Source organism: Pipistrellus hanaki (assembly GCF_964339955.1).
Source record: "Pipistrellus hanaki genome assembly, chromosome: 7".
In the NCBI taxonomy this organism is placed as follows: Eukaryota; Metazoa; Chordata; class Mammalia; order Chiroptera; family Vespertilionidae; genus Pipistrellus; species Pipistrellus hanaki.
The window spans coordinates 62,571,859-62,588,918 of record NC_140509.1 but is presented as its reverse complement, the minus strand read 5'-3'; the positions used below and the strand labels follow the sequence as shown (position 1 = coordinate 62,588,918).

Here is a 17,060-nt window from a genome sequence, read left to right as displayed (position 1 = left end):
TATAGCCTACACATATACTGTAAAAAAAAAAGTTTTTTTACTTGCCCGGCTCTGTGTGGTCTCTGTGTGCTTGCCCGGCTCTAAAATGGTTCTAAATGCTGCTGTTTACTTTACAGGGTTGATTACATGTGTTTATGACTGTGATGTTGGGTTTTAATGCACATAAAATATTTTAGGACACTATTTGTTTCAGAATCTTTTTTTCTTCATTTCCCTTCTCTAAAAACTGGTGCGTCTTATGGTCGGGTGCGTCTTATGGTCCGAAAAATACGGTAATTAAGTTGATATAATTATTACCTTCTACTGAGGCAATCAAGAGAGAAAGAACTTATTTCTGATACTTCTTTCAATTTTTATTAAGACATCCCTTTTTAAAATTATCTTATTAGGGAATTTTGTAAATTTTGGCAAACATAATAAAAGAGAAAGCGTACAATTGAATAGTTTAACAGTTGCTTAGAAACTTATGTCATTAATTTTCTTCCCCTGCTTTCTGCCAATGTCAAATACACTTAAAAAAAGAATGTAACTGTTTCCCAATCCAAACTGTTTATTCATTGAAGAGGGAAAAACACACAAGTATATAGTGTAGAATGAGATAAAATCTTCACAAGGTATCTCCAGATATGACACTCTGAGAACATAACATCACCTAGAAGGCATAACCTGAATCTAATTGTGAGAAAATACCATTATGAAGGAAAAAAGGGGAAAGTTGGGGCAGGTGGACTGTATGATTTTTTAAAATGTCCTAAAAAGCAGAGAGGCCATGGGAATGTTCTAGACTAAAAGAAGCTAAAGACACATGAGATATATGATATTGGACCCCAGAATGGATCTAATATTGCAGAGGAAAGTAGGGGCAGCACAGTAGATAAAAGTAATGTATCAATGTGATTATATAAGAGAATATCCTATGCTTATAAATACTGAAACATTTCAAGGTAAAGGACCGTGATGCATGTAATTTTGTGCCAAATGGTTCAGAGAAACCATGATATACCAATAGAGAGAGAAAGAAGAAAGCGAGCAAATAACAAAGGGTATAAAATGTTAACAATAGGTTTGAAGAATAAGGAATACATGGGTATTTTTGCAACTTTGCTATCATTTTAAATGGTTTCCAAACAGAGAATTTAAGGAAAAATGAATAGCTCTTGCCTACATTGGCTGTCTAATTTCTCTCCATGATATTCCAAATACAACACAGGAAGAGATGCTTCGCCAAGTAACATGAAAGTGCAAAGATATTTTAACATGCTCTCTTATCAGTGATTGACGCCTGCCAGAGCATTATCTACCACCCATTCTCAGCAGAATCCATTGCAAAAACCAGTAAACATTGGATACTCTAGCAACATATATGCAATCACTTCCCAGTAATCTCTCTAAATAGGGTGGAAATTCTAAGACCTTTTTGCATCCCACAACTTCCAGAATTATCTCATACACAAAGCATGTCTCTCAGCTAGCCTCTTAGTTACTATCAATATCAATCATTTGGAGTCTATCTTTTTAACTGGAGCATCTTAATATTTTAAGCCATGTCTCAGTAGCTGGAGAATGTGGTACTCAGAAAGCAAGATCGCCTCATGAGCTATCCACAACTCTTCCCCACCACTTCAAAATTGCTGTCAGAATTCTTCAGTCTTAATGTCTCTGACCCCATAATAGTCCTATACCAGCACTAGAGGTGCCAACCTCCAATCTGCAATACACCATCTATACTGACCCCCTCCAAAAATAATAATAATAATTAGGCAGGGAACTGTGCCTAAGACCAAAAATTTAGGAGACTTTTCTGTCAGTCACTGAATAATCAAAAAGGTCATTACCAAAATTAAAATTTTCAGCCATGCTTAAGAATTAGAAAATACCCGCTCTCCAAAACACAACACCACCAGAACATATGTATATTTGTAAGTCTTTTCTATCCTTTCCTGTTTATAATTTTACTAGAGGCCCAGTGCACGGAATTCATGCAAGGGGTCGGCCCTCGCAGCTATGGTGGCTGCCTCGGTCCTCGCAGCCCCAGCTTTGTCTGGAAGGAAGTCTGGCAGGTCAGTTGGCTGTCCGTTCTAATTAGCATATTATACTTTTATTATTATATTTCCTAGATATGTTTAGTAGTGACTATCTCTGGGTTAAAATAGCCACATACCATTTTTGGATTTGGCTTTTTACCCTAGACAGTCTCTTTATTGCTAATTTCCTCCCAAATTCCAATTAATAATTTTATTTAACACTTGTTTACTAAGAACCTACTTGGCATAAGATGCTTAACCAGACATACTGGGTGGTACTCTCTGGAGGAAATATTCCAAGTTTTTTTGTCTGCAAATAATCTTCCAGAAAATGATATGAAGACAGTAAGTGAAATGATGTCTGCTTGCCGAAAAGCATACGGAGCCAGAAATGAATTATGACCGACTACAAATAGGAATAAACTAGTCAAAGCACTAAAATTTAATGAGAGGATAATCTTAAAAGCAGGATAAATTGAAGAGAAGTTACATGTAACATTATTATAGATTTAAAATCACGCTTAAATTCTTTTCCATAAAAACTCAAATGCAGTTAAAAACATATACATACAAAATAGAGCAATTATAAATCCTCTGAAGCATGTCACTGTGATTAGCCGCTACTCTCAGCAATATAAAAAGACTTTCACAATTACTTTCCAGCCTGTAATGTAATTCAAAACAAACAAGTCAGAGACATCGTTCAAATGGCAGAACCAACTAATACAGATGCTTTGCATCAAGGAAATGAACCCACTGAAGAAATGCAACTGAGGAGCTGCTGTCCAGGGCCCGGAGCAGGGCTTCCGGTAGAACACGGAGGCCCCCTTCTGGGCAGACAGGGAGCACTGCAGCCCAGCTCTGAGCACTGCAGCCCAGCTCTGCAGCGCCGCAGCCAGTCAGCGGGAATGTCTGGGAGTGCCTGCTGTGGATACCCTTTCCAGGACTGTGTTCACACTGTACAATTTCAGACTTTAAATTCTAAATCTGGATTTTTATAAAAAGAACTGTATTCAATTTCAGATCAATTTAGTTGTGCAACCAGCATTGCCACCACCAATGGCATGCCCATTGTTTTAGCCTAATCCGGACCACGCTCTCACATGCTGTATAATCTATTCTGTTTAGTATCTGTCTCCCCTGCTAGAACATAAGCTCCATGAGGGCAGGATTCTTTGTTTTGTTCACTGTTGCCCAATACAGTTGCTCAATAACCAAGAAGGAATTGTCCCCTTTATGCTTTTATCTTCTATTTTTAACATTATCCATCTTCAAAAAAAGGCACACATACAGTTTTATTTTAGCAATATGTAGCAATTTAAAATAACATTTAAACACTTGTTTTACAATATGCATTTTCTCTAAATGCTTTGTAAAGGTAAAAATCTGTTCAAAAGACGAGATAATCACGGTCTACAGGTACGCAACACAGACAATTTCTAAGGAAGTCACGGGCCCCCAGCAGGCTGGGAGAACACAGTGGCTGCAAAGAATGAAAAATGCAGTTCTGCAACGCCAGGTGTGGAGCAGGGGTCCGCAGTGGCACAGCCCGGCGCAGGTACATGCTCTGACAGCACTGTCCTGAACTGGTGATGCTTTTGGCAGGAAGTGCATCACGCTGCTCACTGATTTCTAAAACCTCGATCTTCCATTTTCCAGCTTGTTGAAAAACTAATAGTTTATTGCATTTGTCAGACTTTGTCACAGTGTTCATGTGTTCCTTTAACAGAGGAAATGATGAGAGACCATTTTCCCACAGGTTAAGGACGATACATTACATCTACTTCAATGACATCACCAGTGTTCAGGCAAGAATTTCATCCAGGGGCGTCAGTACTTCGTTAGAACAAACTCAGGGTCTCTGGCACTCCTTTTTCCGAACCTTTGATTTTGGTGCTATGAGGACAAAAGAAAAAGAGAAGGTGAAGAGGCAGGCCGTGTCAGACTCTCTTTGTCCTGATTTGTTTGAAGTGAGGTACTTTATATACAATAGGAAAAACTGACCGTTTGGATTTTCTTGTTTGTAGAAGTTCTTTAACATTTCCACTGCTTCCTCAGCCCGATACCCCGGAATGCACTGATGAAAAGAGAAAGTTCAGAATGACTATGATAATGTGTGTTGTGTTCCATAAAAAAGGCAACATATATATAATTATATAAACAGATCATGTTAATACACTTTGTGGATATTAGTAACACGGGAAGCATGTTTCCAAAAGAATAGCTATCTGGCCTGTCAAATATAATCTCTATCAACTAGTTATTATTTCTCAACCAACTACTATTGAAGTTATGAACTATATGACATAGGGTAAGATTCTTAAAGTCTCTATGCTTCAGTTTTCTCATATGTAAAATGTATTTAATTATAGCAAATTAACCCAGAAGGATTTGTGAGGATTCAATAAAATTAAATAAAACCATGCCTGTTAAGAACCTAGCACATCATTAGGGCTCATTAAGTATTAGTTATTTTTATCTGGTCTTATTTACTGTGGCCCAGTAAGTGTTTGATGCTATAGAGCAGTGGTCGGCAAACTCATTAGTCAACAGAGCCGCAAACAGTGGCTCAGAAGCCGCAGGTGGCTCACGAGCCGCAGTTTGCCGACCTCTGCTATAGAGCTATGGTTGGCTGTCCACAGCTAAAAATTATTAGATTAAAAGGGGTTTTATCTTTATAAAGGGTTAAAAAAATAAGAATATGGATAGAGACATAAATGGCTCACAAAAATTAAAATATTTACTATCTGGCTCTTTACAGGGGAAAAAATTGTCAATCCTTAATTACTATAGAGGATTTTTTAAGTGTTCACTTTGTGCTATCTTGGTACCTAATTGGGAAAAAAGAATAACATGGAAGAAAGTGAAATTGTGGTAAGGTAAGGATCTGAAACTTGAACCTGCCTTAATGATAGAGAATATTTAAAGAGGCTAAACAGAACATATAATATTAGGGAAAGAATAAGAACAAGCTTGGGTTGTATGTGAGGAAACCAGCTGATGGGGCAGGGGTGGTTATTGAGAAAATATAAGGAAAGAAATTAGAGAATAAACAAAGTAAAAATATATAGGGCTTTGAAAGCTTGTGGCAGGAGTTTGAACTTGATACATTGCACCCTTCTGAGATGCATGAAATGATAAGAGCAGAGGCTTCAGGGAGGCCCCTCTGGAGGCAGCATACAGGCAAGAAGGAACCCGAGAGCAGCACCACAGGGGGCTGGCAGGCTCCATCTGCTGCTCAAAATGAGCCCCCCTTTCTCCTGCGCCTACAGAGGCTGCATAAACCTTCCCCATCAAAGCAAATAGCCTCCTACGAGTTCAACATGTTTAGATTTCACATATAAGTGAAATCCTGCAGTATTTGTCCTTTTCTGTCTGACTTTGCATAATACCCTAGAGATCCACCCATTTTGATCCACCCATAAATGGAAGGATCTCATTTTTTATAGCTGAATAATATTCTCTCTGTGTGTATTTATATACTATATTTTCTTTTAGAAGCAGAGGTTGGTTGCCAGGGGCCAAGGGGTGACAGAAATGGGGAGACACTGGCCAAAGGGTTCAAACTTTCTGTTATAAGAGGGTTAAGTTCCAGGAAATTTAAGATTCAGCAAGATAACTATACTATATACTATAGTTGCTATGAGAGTAGAGTTTAAATGTTCTCACCAGAGCAACAATGACAACATGGTAATTATATAAGGTGAAAGATGTGTTAACCCACCTTATTGTGGTAAACATGTCACAATATATACATGTATCACATCATCATGTCTTACACCTTAAACTTATACAATGCTAGATGTCAATAATACCTCAATAAAGCTGGGGAAAACAGCCCAATGACCTTCCTTCTATCCTGGGCCCAGGCAAGCTGCTCCCCGCTGCTCCTTGAGGATTTTCCAGAATCATGGCCTTCAGTTTGGGGGCTCTCATTTCCTCCTTAACCTCACCCTCGCTGGCCTGTGCCCCCAGGACTCTGCTGGAACTACCCGCTCAGATATCAAGGGCAGGGGGGAAAATAAAAATACAGGTAAATACACCAAAAATAGTATGCAGCAATCGAGCGAATTACTGAATTTGTGCAAAAACATTGTGTTTATGGTAAACAGCATCTACTGTCACTGTCAGAGGCCAAGCTTCACACAAACTTGTTATAGCATGGAGCCAGGAACACTCACTGAGTGAGAATGCCAACAGCGGATAATGTCCTCGAGTATGCCTCAAGGCCTGGGCAAAGGTTGTCAGAAGATACCTTGGAAGGCTCTCCTCCAACACAAATCCAGTTGATTCTGAGCTGGGCACTCACCCGGAAATGACTGCTGTCACTCACTGAATTCGACCAGCAGTTCTGAGAACCTGTCTAGTTCTATCCTGGTTTCGGGTATACCCACCATATGCTCACTATTCACAAGCCCATGATGAGATCAAAGTCATTAGAAAGAAAGAAAAAGCATAACAATTCATGTTACCTGAAACGGTCTCCCAGTATTTGGTAAATCAGCAGAGGCAATGTCTAGAACAGAGCCACAACCACCAAAACGTTCATTCTGACAGCCATACACAACCAGCGGGATTTATGTGAGAGAATTAAGGTCCTACAGAGAATGTGCAGTACAAGACAAAACTAGGATTTACACCGGCCATTCTGGAGAGGAAAGCTCATGCTACTCTTAAAACAACCGAGCTTGGGCTTAAGCTTAAAAATAATGAGTTACACAAAAGAGGTTTAAAGGATTTAGAAAGTAATATCTCACAACTGCAAACAGAATGAAAACTAAATATGTAACTGGCAAATGTTCAGTGTGGTGTTCTCTCTGGTTTTTCCTAAAATCGGTTGTTTTGGAATCATTAGAGAATCAGAGCCAAAAAAAGAGGCAGGTATTTAATCCAGAGATTTTCACTTTGTAGAGATAACATATTGTTACCTGTGATTTCCCCAAATAAAATATATCCTATGCCCCAGTACAAAACGAGCTAAAGCTGAACCACTCTGTATAGTAGTATGGGTACAGAAATCTGTTGACCAATACTGGCTTCTTTCTCGAGATTGTACATTTTATCAGACTTAAAACCCTCTGTATTATTTTAAAAGTGATCAAATGTTTCACCCATAGACAGCAAAATAGGTAGATAAAATATCCAAGTGTGAAACTGAGTTTTAAATTATTACATAAATTTGTTTAAATCTTTAGAGACTAACTTGCAGTACTCAGTATTTGTGTCACTTACTCTATGGAAGACAAAGAGCTGTAACTATCAATTTCCCATTTATTTACAACTATATCATAATATATTGGTTAGTTCTTTAATTTATATTGACTTTTGACAAAATTTGTCATATATCATAATAAGTATTTATGGCAAAAGTAAGCAAATAAAAACATATAAACGGCCCTAGCCGGTTTGGCGAGGTGGATAGAGCAATGGTCTGTGGACTGAAGGATCTCAAATTTGATTCTGGACAAGGGCACATGCCTGGGTTGCCAGCTCCATCCCCAATAGAGGGCATACAGGAGGCAGCCAATCAATGTTTCTCTCTCATCATTGATGTTTTTCTCTTTTTCTCTCTCCCTTCCACTCTGAAATCAATAAAAATATATATATTTTTTAAAAAAAACAAGCATATAAACAGAGAAAGAAAAATTTTAAATCACCAAAATCTATTATCCAAAGGCAAGCCTTAGGTGCATTTTTTCCCCCAGACCTTTCTTTATGTAGTTTTATCCTATTTTAACTTAAATTATGATTTATTATTCTATTACAGTTCAAATTAGTGCTAAGCTTTTCTATCTCTAGTTTATAGACATTTTTCTTTTTCTTTTTCTTTTTTATAGACATTTTTCAAAAAGACTATTTTACTATTTAAAAATCATTTCTAAAGCATTTTGCCCTTCATCTCCTAGAATTTGTTTCATAAGTCTCTGTAGGGACAGGTTACCTGTCCGGCCACTTTCAAGTTCACAGGAAGGGTACAGACATCAACCACGAAGCCCAAGGATACTCATGAGGCGGAGGGCAGCTGCGCACATGATGCACGGCTCCACCGTGACGTACAGCACCATTTGCTCGAACACCGCGGAGGGGCTCCGGCCGCTGCCCCGGCACCAGGCTAGGGCCTGGTCGATGGCCACCATTTCTGCATGTCGAGTCGCCTGAAAAGAGAGAGGAGCTTCTTGCCTTGACAATGTTTGCTACAGGTAACTGTATTCTGCAAATAGTCAAAAATAAATACCAAAATAACTGAGCCTCCTGTTTCTGCCAATGTTTTAAAGAATGGAGGTCGCAGGACACCTTTAGCAGTTGACAACATAGTCCTCAGGTCAAATACCGTAACATCACCAAAAAAGACATTTCATCTGAAATGCTGTACGAATCATGCTATATTGTAGTTAAGTACCATGCTATATTGTAGTTAAGTAAGGGTATGCTCCTTCAATTAAAATGCCACAGTGAAGAAATGTCTTATAAAAATAAAAAATAAAAAAGATGCCGAAACCGGTTTGGCTCAGTGGATAGAGTGTCGGCTTGGGGACTGAAGGGTCCCGGGTTCGATTCCGGTCAAGGGCATGTATCTTGGTTGCGGGCATATCCCCAGTAGGGGGTGTGCAGGAGGCAGCTGATCGATGATTCTCTCTCATCGATGTTTCTAACTTTATCTCTCTCCCTTCCTCTCTCTACAAAATCAATAAAGTATATTTTAAAAAAAAGAAGAAAGAAAGAAAGAAAGGAAGGAAGGAAGGAAGGAAGGAAGGAAGGAAGGAAGGAAGGAAGGAAGGAAGGAAGGAAGGAAGGAAGGAAAAAGATGATCCTAGTATTTCTGAATATTTTAGGGAATTTTCATAAGCAAAATTTTCATTTTGCTCCAGTTTCAAATGTTTTCAAGGCTGTTACTGACCTCACTCTAAGCATCTTCATTTTATTTTTACTGAATGCCTCACATTTTCTTTGGGATAAGATTTTATATACGAGCAGGTTTTTGGTTTAGCTCTCAGATACCTCATGTAAGCAGAATTCAGGAGAAATCACACAGCATTTGGAATCAACCATGTTTAAATTTAATCCTTATTGTGACATTACTAATTATGTGGCCTTGAGCAAGTTAGTTACATATTTTCTCTAAGTCTTGGTTTACCCATAGGTAAAATGGAGTACACTGTTTCCTACACCTCTCAAAGCAATCTGAATTATGGGAAGCACAGGCTGTATAATGCCATAATACACTCTGTTATGCAATAATTATTTATAACTAGAGACCCAGTGTACAAATTCATGCATGGGTGGGGTTCCTCGGCCTAGCCATCTCGTCTAGTCCCAATCAGGTTGGGGGGAGGGGCTACCAGAGGTTGGCTGTGGTAGCACACTGACCATCAGGGGGCAGCTCCTGCATTGAGCGTCTGCCCCCTGGCGGTCAGTGCATGTCATAGTAACTGTTCAACCGGTCGCTTAGGCTTTTATATATGTAGATATGCATGATCATCACATATATCAATAAACTTATATTGAGTATTATCTATATCCAAGCCACTGTGCTAAATTCTGTGTGGAATAAAACTCTCTGTCCTCAACAAGACTAAAGTCTGGTAAACAGAAAGTTGCTCATTTACCTGTGACCAAGGACAGAGTGTGAAAAATGCTGTCACAATGAGCCAAGTATCATGAAAGCCACGATTATAAACTCAGAGCCAGAAGGGATTTTAGAAAAGAGGTTCCCAAACCTGGTGGCATACCAGAACCCACTGGGGAGCTTGGAAGTTTCCCCAATTGGAGTGCTTTTTATAAATCAGATTCAGAATGATTAAATCAAATCTCCCCATAGTTCTCAATAAGTAATTGTTGGACTGAATCATATTAAGCAACTTTCTCCTTTTATGGCAGAAGAACCAGAAGCTAAGACAGAATGTATTAAAGCCGTACCATGGAACAGGTAATAACGGTGGTAACTGGGAAGTGGAGGTGGTATTAAAGCCAAAGTAGGACTCAGGTTTCCTCATTTGGGATCAGGAGTCTTTCTATACTGTGATTATAGGATAATCTTCTATAGGACACAGAATACCAAAATAATCCAGGTTAATTTCAAAGTAAAGAAGAAAACATGTCATTGGGCGGTAGGTGAATGTTGTGAGAACATCCAAAGTTCTTATGTTAAAGATACTGTGCCAAATAAATCACAAAATACAAATGGGGAAATATGACAATTACCTAAAATTCTACTCCCAAATATAGGTATCTATATAGTCACTAATTGCGGTATTGTGTTTATTACTTATCTCACAGATATTTTGACACTCACATAATTGCTTTGGGAATCTGTGTTCCCACTTTGTATGTGTTTTTGCTAAGTCTTAGTTTTGTCTTTGATAGATAGGATGGATGAACTTGAAAGTCCACATAGCACTAGCACTAACACCAGATTGTTCCCTGGCTGCCAAGGTCACACAACAAGATCAAAGTCTGTGAAAGTGGGCTTATGCTCTCCTTGAGTTCACCGAGTACTTCTTATAATCATAAAATCTGACGCTTCATCTATGGTTACTGGAACACACTGTTGTGATAACCGTATTCAAGAAGAGTTGCCTTAATTCATAAGCTTCCCAACCTAACCACAATAAACTAAAAATCTAATAACCTAGTAAAGTGTACATACTCCATGTAGTGGAGACTTCATCCCATTGAATTATCTGAAATAGAAAGAGCTTCTTTATACATCCTTTTAGAGCTACTAAAGAATGTGATATGAGTTAAAGAGATAAGTTAAAGTGAAATTTTCATATATTAGCTTTGCTTAAAACCGAGATAGACTCATTTCTTCTATACTGACATATCAATGTAATAAAATTGTCCTGAGGTTAAAGTGTTAAAGTCAACATGTGTCACTTTTAGAATCAGAAAAAAAAAAAGGCATTGAACAAAAAGAGCTGTTTAGGAAAACTACCTTTCCGTTGATACTTTATCGGACTCTACAGAGACCCATCTTCTCACCAGCTGTGATAACTGCACCCACTTTAACTGTCATTGCCCTGAATATGCAATTATACTCACATACATTTTTGGTTTGATTAACTTCATTCCTTCCTTTCCCCACAACTTCATTGTTGTAGACCAGAAGGCAGCCAACAGGAACTTCAGTATTTTCTAGGGCTTCTTTGGCCTGAAAAACAAAGTGGAAAATTTAAGATGTAATGTTCAATGCTTGAAAGGACTACAGGGAAGAAACAGATGCAGCAAGAGGCTAAACGTACGTATAAATACCAGAACAGAGAATTGTGGCTGACCTTTCCCTTCTCTCAGATACAGCTCAGTGCCCTTGTTCTCTGGGCGTCCATATAGAGGGAGATCAGGAACAAATCCCTTCATTAGGTCCTGAGCTCCTGATTTATTTATTTTTCCTCATTGGAAGCAGAGGTGACCAAAAGACTTATTGATGCTTGTTCTTAAATTTCCAGGATCTATGCACCTTTTCAGAGAGAGAAAATATATATATATATATATATTTGCAAAGAGGTAGAAGAATAAATGATATAAATCCTTTTTTAAAAAATATTTCCTTATTAAAATTCTACTTGCTTAATTTTGTTTCTCTAAAAAGGACATAAAGTATCCTCTAGCGTTCCAGAAACATACTTTAAAAAAAACACACAAAAAAAAAACCTGAGGAGCACTCTAGGTGAAAATGGCACAACCACCTTGGAGAACATTTTGGAAGTTTCCTTTAAAAGTAAACAAATATATCACCTATGGACAAATTCTACTCATGAATGTTTCTTTAAGAAAAGGGACTGTATATCTACAAAAACAACAACAACAACAACAAAAAACAGCAAAAGAATGATCATAATAGATTGATTCACAGTAGCTAACATGCTTGCTCTGGAATCCAGAAAAGCCAAGGAAATATGTGTTAGAGCCTCCAGGAGGCGCTCAGCCCTGCTGAAACATTGGTGGCCCAGAGAAACTGATTGCTGGCTCCTGGCCTGCAGAAAAATAAGAGAATAAACTTATTGCTTTATGCCACCAAGTTTGTAGCAATTTGTTACAAAAGCCACAGGAAACTAATACCCCAAGTAAGAGGAAGAAAAGACAAACTAAAACTGGAAGGCCATATTTGTAAGCCACATACTGAACAAAGATAGTATGTAGACTACGTAAAGAACTCTCAAAAATTTAACAAGAAACTCCAAACAAGCCCCGTAAAAAAATGGGCAAAATACATTAAAGACATTTAGCCAAAGAAGGCATACAAATGGCAAATAAGCACATGAAAATACGTCCACAACATTAGCCATTAAGAAAATGCAAAATAGATCCACAATGACATGGTACTACATACCTATCAGAATGGTTCAAATGAAAAGTTAAAAACACCAAATGCTAGGAAGGCTATGGAGAAACAAGATCACTCATACACTGCTGGTAGGAATGTAAAATGTAAAATGGTACAAGCCACTCTGAAAAATAGTTGGGCAGCTTCTTAAAAAACTTAACATGCACTTAACACATAACCCAGCAATTGCACTCTTGCACATATTTTTACCCAGGAAAATGAAATCTTATGTTTCTACAGTATATAATTTCATATACAGACACAAATGTTCATAGAAGTTTTATTCGTAATAGCCCAAAACTGGAAATGACTCAAACGTCCTTCAGTGGGGAAATACTGAGACAAACTTCGGTACATCATACCATGGAAAAACTACACAGCAATAAAAAGGAATGAACTACTGATTGACTCAATAAGTTGGATGAATCTCAAGGAAATTATGTTGAATGGGGAAAAAAAAATCTCAAAAGTTTACATATTCTTGTATATAACATTCCTGAATGACAAAATTATAGTTATGGGGAGCAGACAAATGGCTGACTGGGTTTAGGGTTGGGAGGAGATGGTGGCCATAAAAGGGCAGCATCAGCAAACCTGTAGTTATGGAGCAGTTATGGTGGTAATTTAAACAAAACTAGACATGTGACAAAATTACACAGAACTACACACACACATGCACACACACGAGTGCCTATAAAGATGAGGCAACCTGAATAAACTCAGACTGCATTGATGTCATCTTCCTGGTTTTGATATTGTACTGGTGTTATGTAAAATGCTAGCATTGCAGGAAACTGGGTGAACGGTATATGGGTCTTCCCTGGACACTGTTTTGCAATTTCCTGTGAAACTATATTTCAAAATGAAAAAGAAAAAAAAAAGGTGGCGCAAATAAGAATTATCTTGGAATGCAGACTAAGAGATGCCTAGAGAGGCAGGAGGAAACCCAGGAGTGTCTGAAAGACTGAGGAAAAAAATGGCCAAGAAAGAAGGCTCAGTGATATGGAGGCAATTTGGGTAGAATGGTGAAAAGGTTAAGAAGCAAGAACTTGAAGAATAATGAAGAACTAGGCTGGTGGGGAGAATAGGTGGAAGTTGGGAGGTTGCCAGTGGCAGGTTGAGGAATTTAAAGGTGATAGAGGAAAACAAAGCTTCTGAGTGTCATTAGCAGGAACTGCTGTAGTGTAATCTTTTGGATGTTGTTACCTTCTACCTAAGAGTTTTCTGGCTAACTTGTTTTTTTTGTTTTGTTTTTTTTTTTTTAATATATTTTATTGATTTTATACAGAGAGAAAGGGAGAGAGATAGAGAGTTAGAAACATCGATGAGAGAGAGTCATCGATCAGCTGCCTCTTGCACACCCCCTTCTGGGGATATGCCCGCAACCAAGGTACATGCCCTTGACCGGAATCGAACCCGGGACCCTTCAGTCCCCAAGCCGACGCTCTATCCATTGAGCCAAACCGGTCCCGGCTGGCTAACTTGTTTTTTTCCTCCATCTCTTCCCTCCCCCCCCCCACCCCACACACACACCCTTTCATAGGAAATATATCTAGGGACTCATCAGGAGTCTGTGCAAACTGCAGTCAAATGCCCTTTGAGCATCTGATGAAAGTTATGAACTCTCTCACATCGCATGGAACAGGCACATGCGCATAATGTTGTTATACAGTTTCAGGTTAGGAAGCCCTTTTCTAGATAGATAGCTGGCTCACCTCCTCACCCAAGACAAAGTCCTCCATTTATTGGCACTTGACAGCTACCTTGCTTTGATCAACCACTCCCTTCCTTTCCACCAGCCCACATTGCTTTTGTTCTTTTTAAAATGCAGTAAGCATCCCAAACTGATCTCAACTGACTTGCTCAGGACTGTGCTGCCCATTATCAGATAGCACTTTATACTTGTCTCTAATTTTGGAATCTTGACGTATTACTTATTAACTTTTTCATTGGTGCATGGTTTACGTTCACCCATGAAACAGCATGTACCTGGGAGGCAAGCACACAGTCCTCACACTGGCAAACTCGATTGGCTCACTTTTGCAGCCTTAGTACCCGGCACAAGGCCTAAAACATGGGAGACAATTACAGCACAATTGTTGAAATGGCTAAGTATCTGTGCTTGATTTCTTTTTGAATTCTCCTCAGGCCTAGCACAATATTATATCAATACCAGACACCTAGGAAATGAATACTCCAATAATAAATAATTGACTTATTTTAGAACACTTGCTTTCTCTTGATAAATAGACCTAGATAGATACATAGATATTGATAGGCACACAAACACACTCACAAACTCCATCTTTCTTTTTTCCTAATTATAAAGTAAAATATGTTCAAGGGGGAAAACTTGGGGGTAAAATATCCATATATCTATATATATAAAAGCCTAAGCAACCATTTGACCAGTAGCTATAATACGCACTGACCACCAGGGGGCAGATGCTCAATGCACAGGCATGGAAACATGGAACAGACTGATAAATCTCAGAGGGAAGGGGGGAGGGCAGGAAGAGATTAACCAAAGATCTTATATGTATACTAGGGACCTGGTACATGGATTCGTGCACTGGTGCAAGCCAGGCTGAGAGACCCCACCAATGCAAGGATTTGTGCACCGGCGGGCCTCTGGTTAAAAAATAAAACCACTTAGTTATTATTCTGTAACAGAAGATTTTCAAATTTTTTTCTATGCCTGCATATACATATTTGTAGTTTTTTAAAAGTTAAATAGATTTATATTATATATACAGTTCAGCAGTCTACGTTTTCCATTGAGAAATATACACATTTTTCCATGCTGGGTAATATTTTTCAGCACATGATTTTTTTAAGGTTGCACAGTGTTCCTCTGTATGAATAGATGATCCATTTAATTGTTTGATGTTTACACTGTTTCAAATCTCCACTATTGCAAATAAGTAAAGAACTTGCTTATACAACCCTAACAGATAGATATTATCTGCCCATTTTATTTTATTTTTTTAATATATTTCATTTATTTTTTTTTACAGAGAGGAAGGGAGAGGGACAGAGAGTTAGAAACATCAATGAGAGAGAAATATCGATCAGCTGTCTCCTGCACATCCCCTGCTGGGGATGTGCCCACAACCAAGGTACATGCCCTTGACCGGAATCGAACCTGGGACCCTTTAGTCCGCAGGCCGACGCTCTATCCACTGAGCCAAACCAGTTAGGGCTATCTGCCCATATAATAGAAGGCACTGGAGACTGGAAGGTTAAGAATCTTAGTTTGCTGTCAGTGGCCATTCTAGGGTCTGTACAAAGGCTAGTCTAATATCTAAACCCGTATGTATAGTAAGTATAAAATAATTTGTATTATGCTTACTGGGCTGTAATACAAAATAGATTTTATTTTATTTTATTATTATTTTTTTTTTTTTACTGTGATTCACTCCCAAAAAAGCATAAGAAACAAATTTAGAAGAACATTATGTAACAAATGCATAGATGCTGTAATGCCTCCTGGCTTAGAGAAATGTGTTTGGCTGTATTAGTGTATGAATGCAGAGAAAATAATGTGACAAGAGAACAGAGAAAGTGCCGAAACAGTTTCAGGATTGAACCCCCACTGCCAAGCACAGTGCACTTAAGAAACATCTGTGGAGTGAATGAAGATATAATTATGAATTAGCCAGAGGCCCAATGCCTGAAATTCGTGCAAGAGTCGGCCTTCCTTCCCCTAGCTGCCAGCACCCACCAGCTTCCCTCTGGCACTTGGGACCAGGCTTCGCTCCTAGCCCTGGCTTCGTCCAGAAGGTCGTCTGGAAGGATGTCTGGTCTAAGTAGCAAATTATGCTTTTATTATTATAGATTGGATGTCCCCCAAAATGTATACACACTTTGAATAATTATAAAGGCAGTGTTTTCAAAATGTAATAGAATCTACAGACATTGTGCATATACATTTTGGGGGGACACCCTGTATATATGCTGAATGCACTTTTATCCTGTTAAAGAGCTCGCTGACACACATAAGTGTAGGGAAAGCTTGGATTAAACATAAATCTGATTAGAGCCCTCCTTAGCCAACAGTCCAGAGCAAGGGGAAGGCAGTAGGATGCATAGATGCATGGATGGATGGATGGATGGATGGATGGTAGAATATGACTGTACAGGGGCTTGGTTTATCTACACAACCAGAAACATCCTCAGCTTCCTTCCTTCTACGGGGTCAAGGGGTCATAAATACAAAATAATGTGATTTGGCGGATTTGCTAGTGTGTTCACAGCAAAGAAGGGAACGCTGCACGTATGTGCCAACAGCAGCTGGACAGGGACATTTGACGCATACTTCATGCCAAAGAAAAAGAAACAACTTCTGTATTTCCTGTTTTCTTTCCCCAGAGCCACTATAAGAATGGCCTCGAGCCAGCTGTTTACCCAGAGAGCGTGGCGCCCACGAGATGATGCGGACAAGAGAGCACATGGGGCGTTTGCTCAAACGACCAGGCTGGGTAGAGAGCCGGAGCAGTTCCCACCCGCGGCGGCGACCTCACCATTTGCATGGCCTCCTCCATCCACTTTCTGATCTCTTCCGCCGACACCGGGCACCCGCCGCCGGCAGCTGGCGCGGATACCTCCTTCGCCTCCATACCGCGCCGGGGCGGCAGCGAGCCCAGCGCCGGAAGCCGGGGCGCCGCCGCGGGAGCCCCTGCCCGGAACTCGGCGCGCGCGCCGCCTGCGGT

General features: G+C 39.3%; 1 protein-coding gene across 1 annotated transcript; it reads right to left on the bottom strand.

Annotated features, from left to right (window-relative positions):
* Positions 1–2,451: 2,451 nt before the first annotated feature.
* Positions 2,452–17,052, bottom strand: ADAT2 (adenosine deaminase tRNA specific 2). The gene is made up of 6 exons (XM_084889336.1): positions 16,872–17,052; positions 11,071–11,175; positions 8,029–8,179; positions 6,497–6,603; positions 4,029–4,101; positions 2,452–3,920 (listed from the first exon to the last, which is right to left on the bottom strand). The coding sequence occupies exons 1-6, from the start codon at positions 16,965–16,967 to the stop codon at positions 3,877–3,879; spliced, it is 576 nt and encodes a 191-aa protein (XP_084745462.1). The 5' UTR covers positions 16,968–17,052; the 3' UTR covers positions 2,452–3,876.
* Between the last annotated feature and the right edge of the window lie 8 nt (positions 17,053–17,060).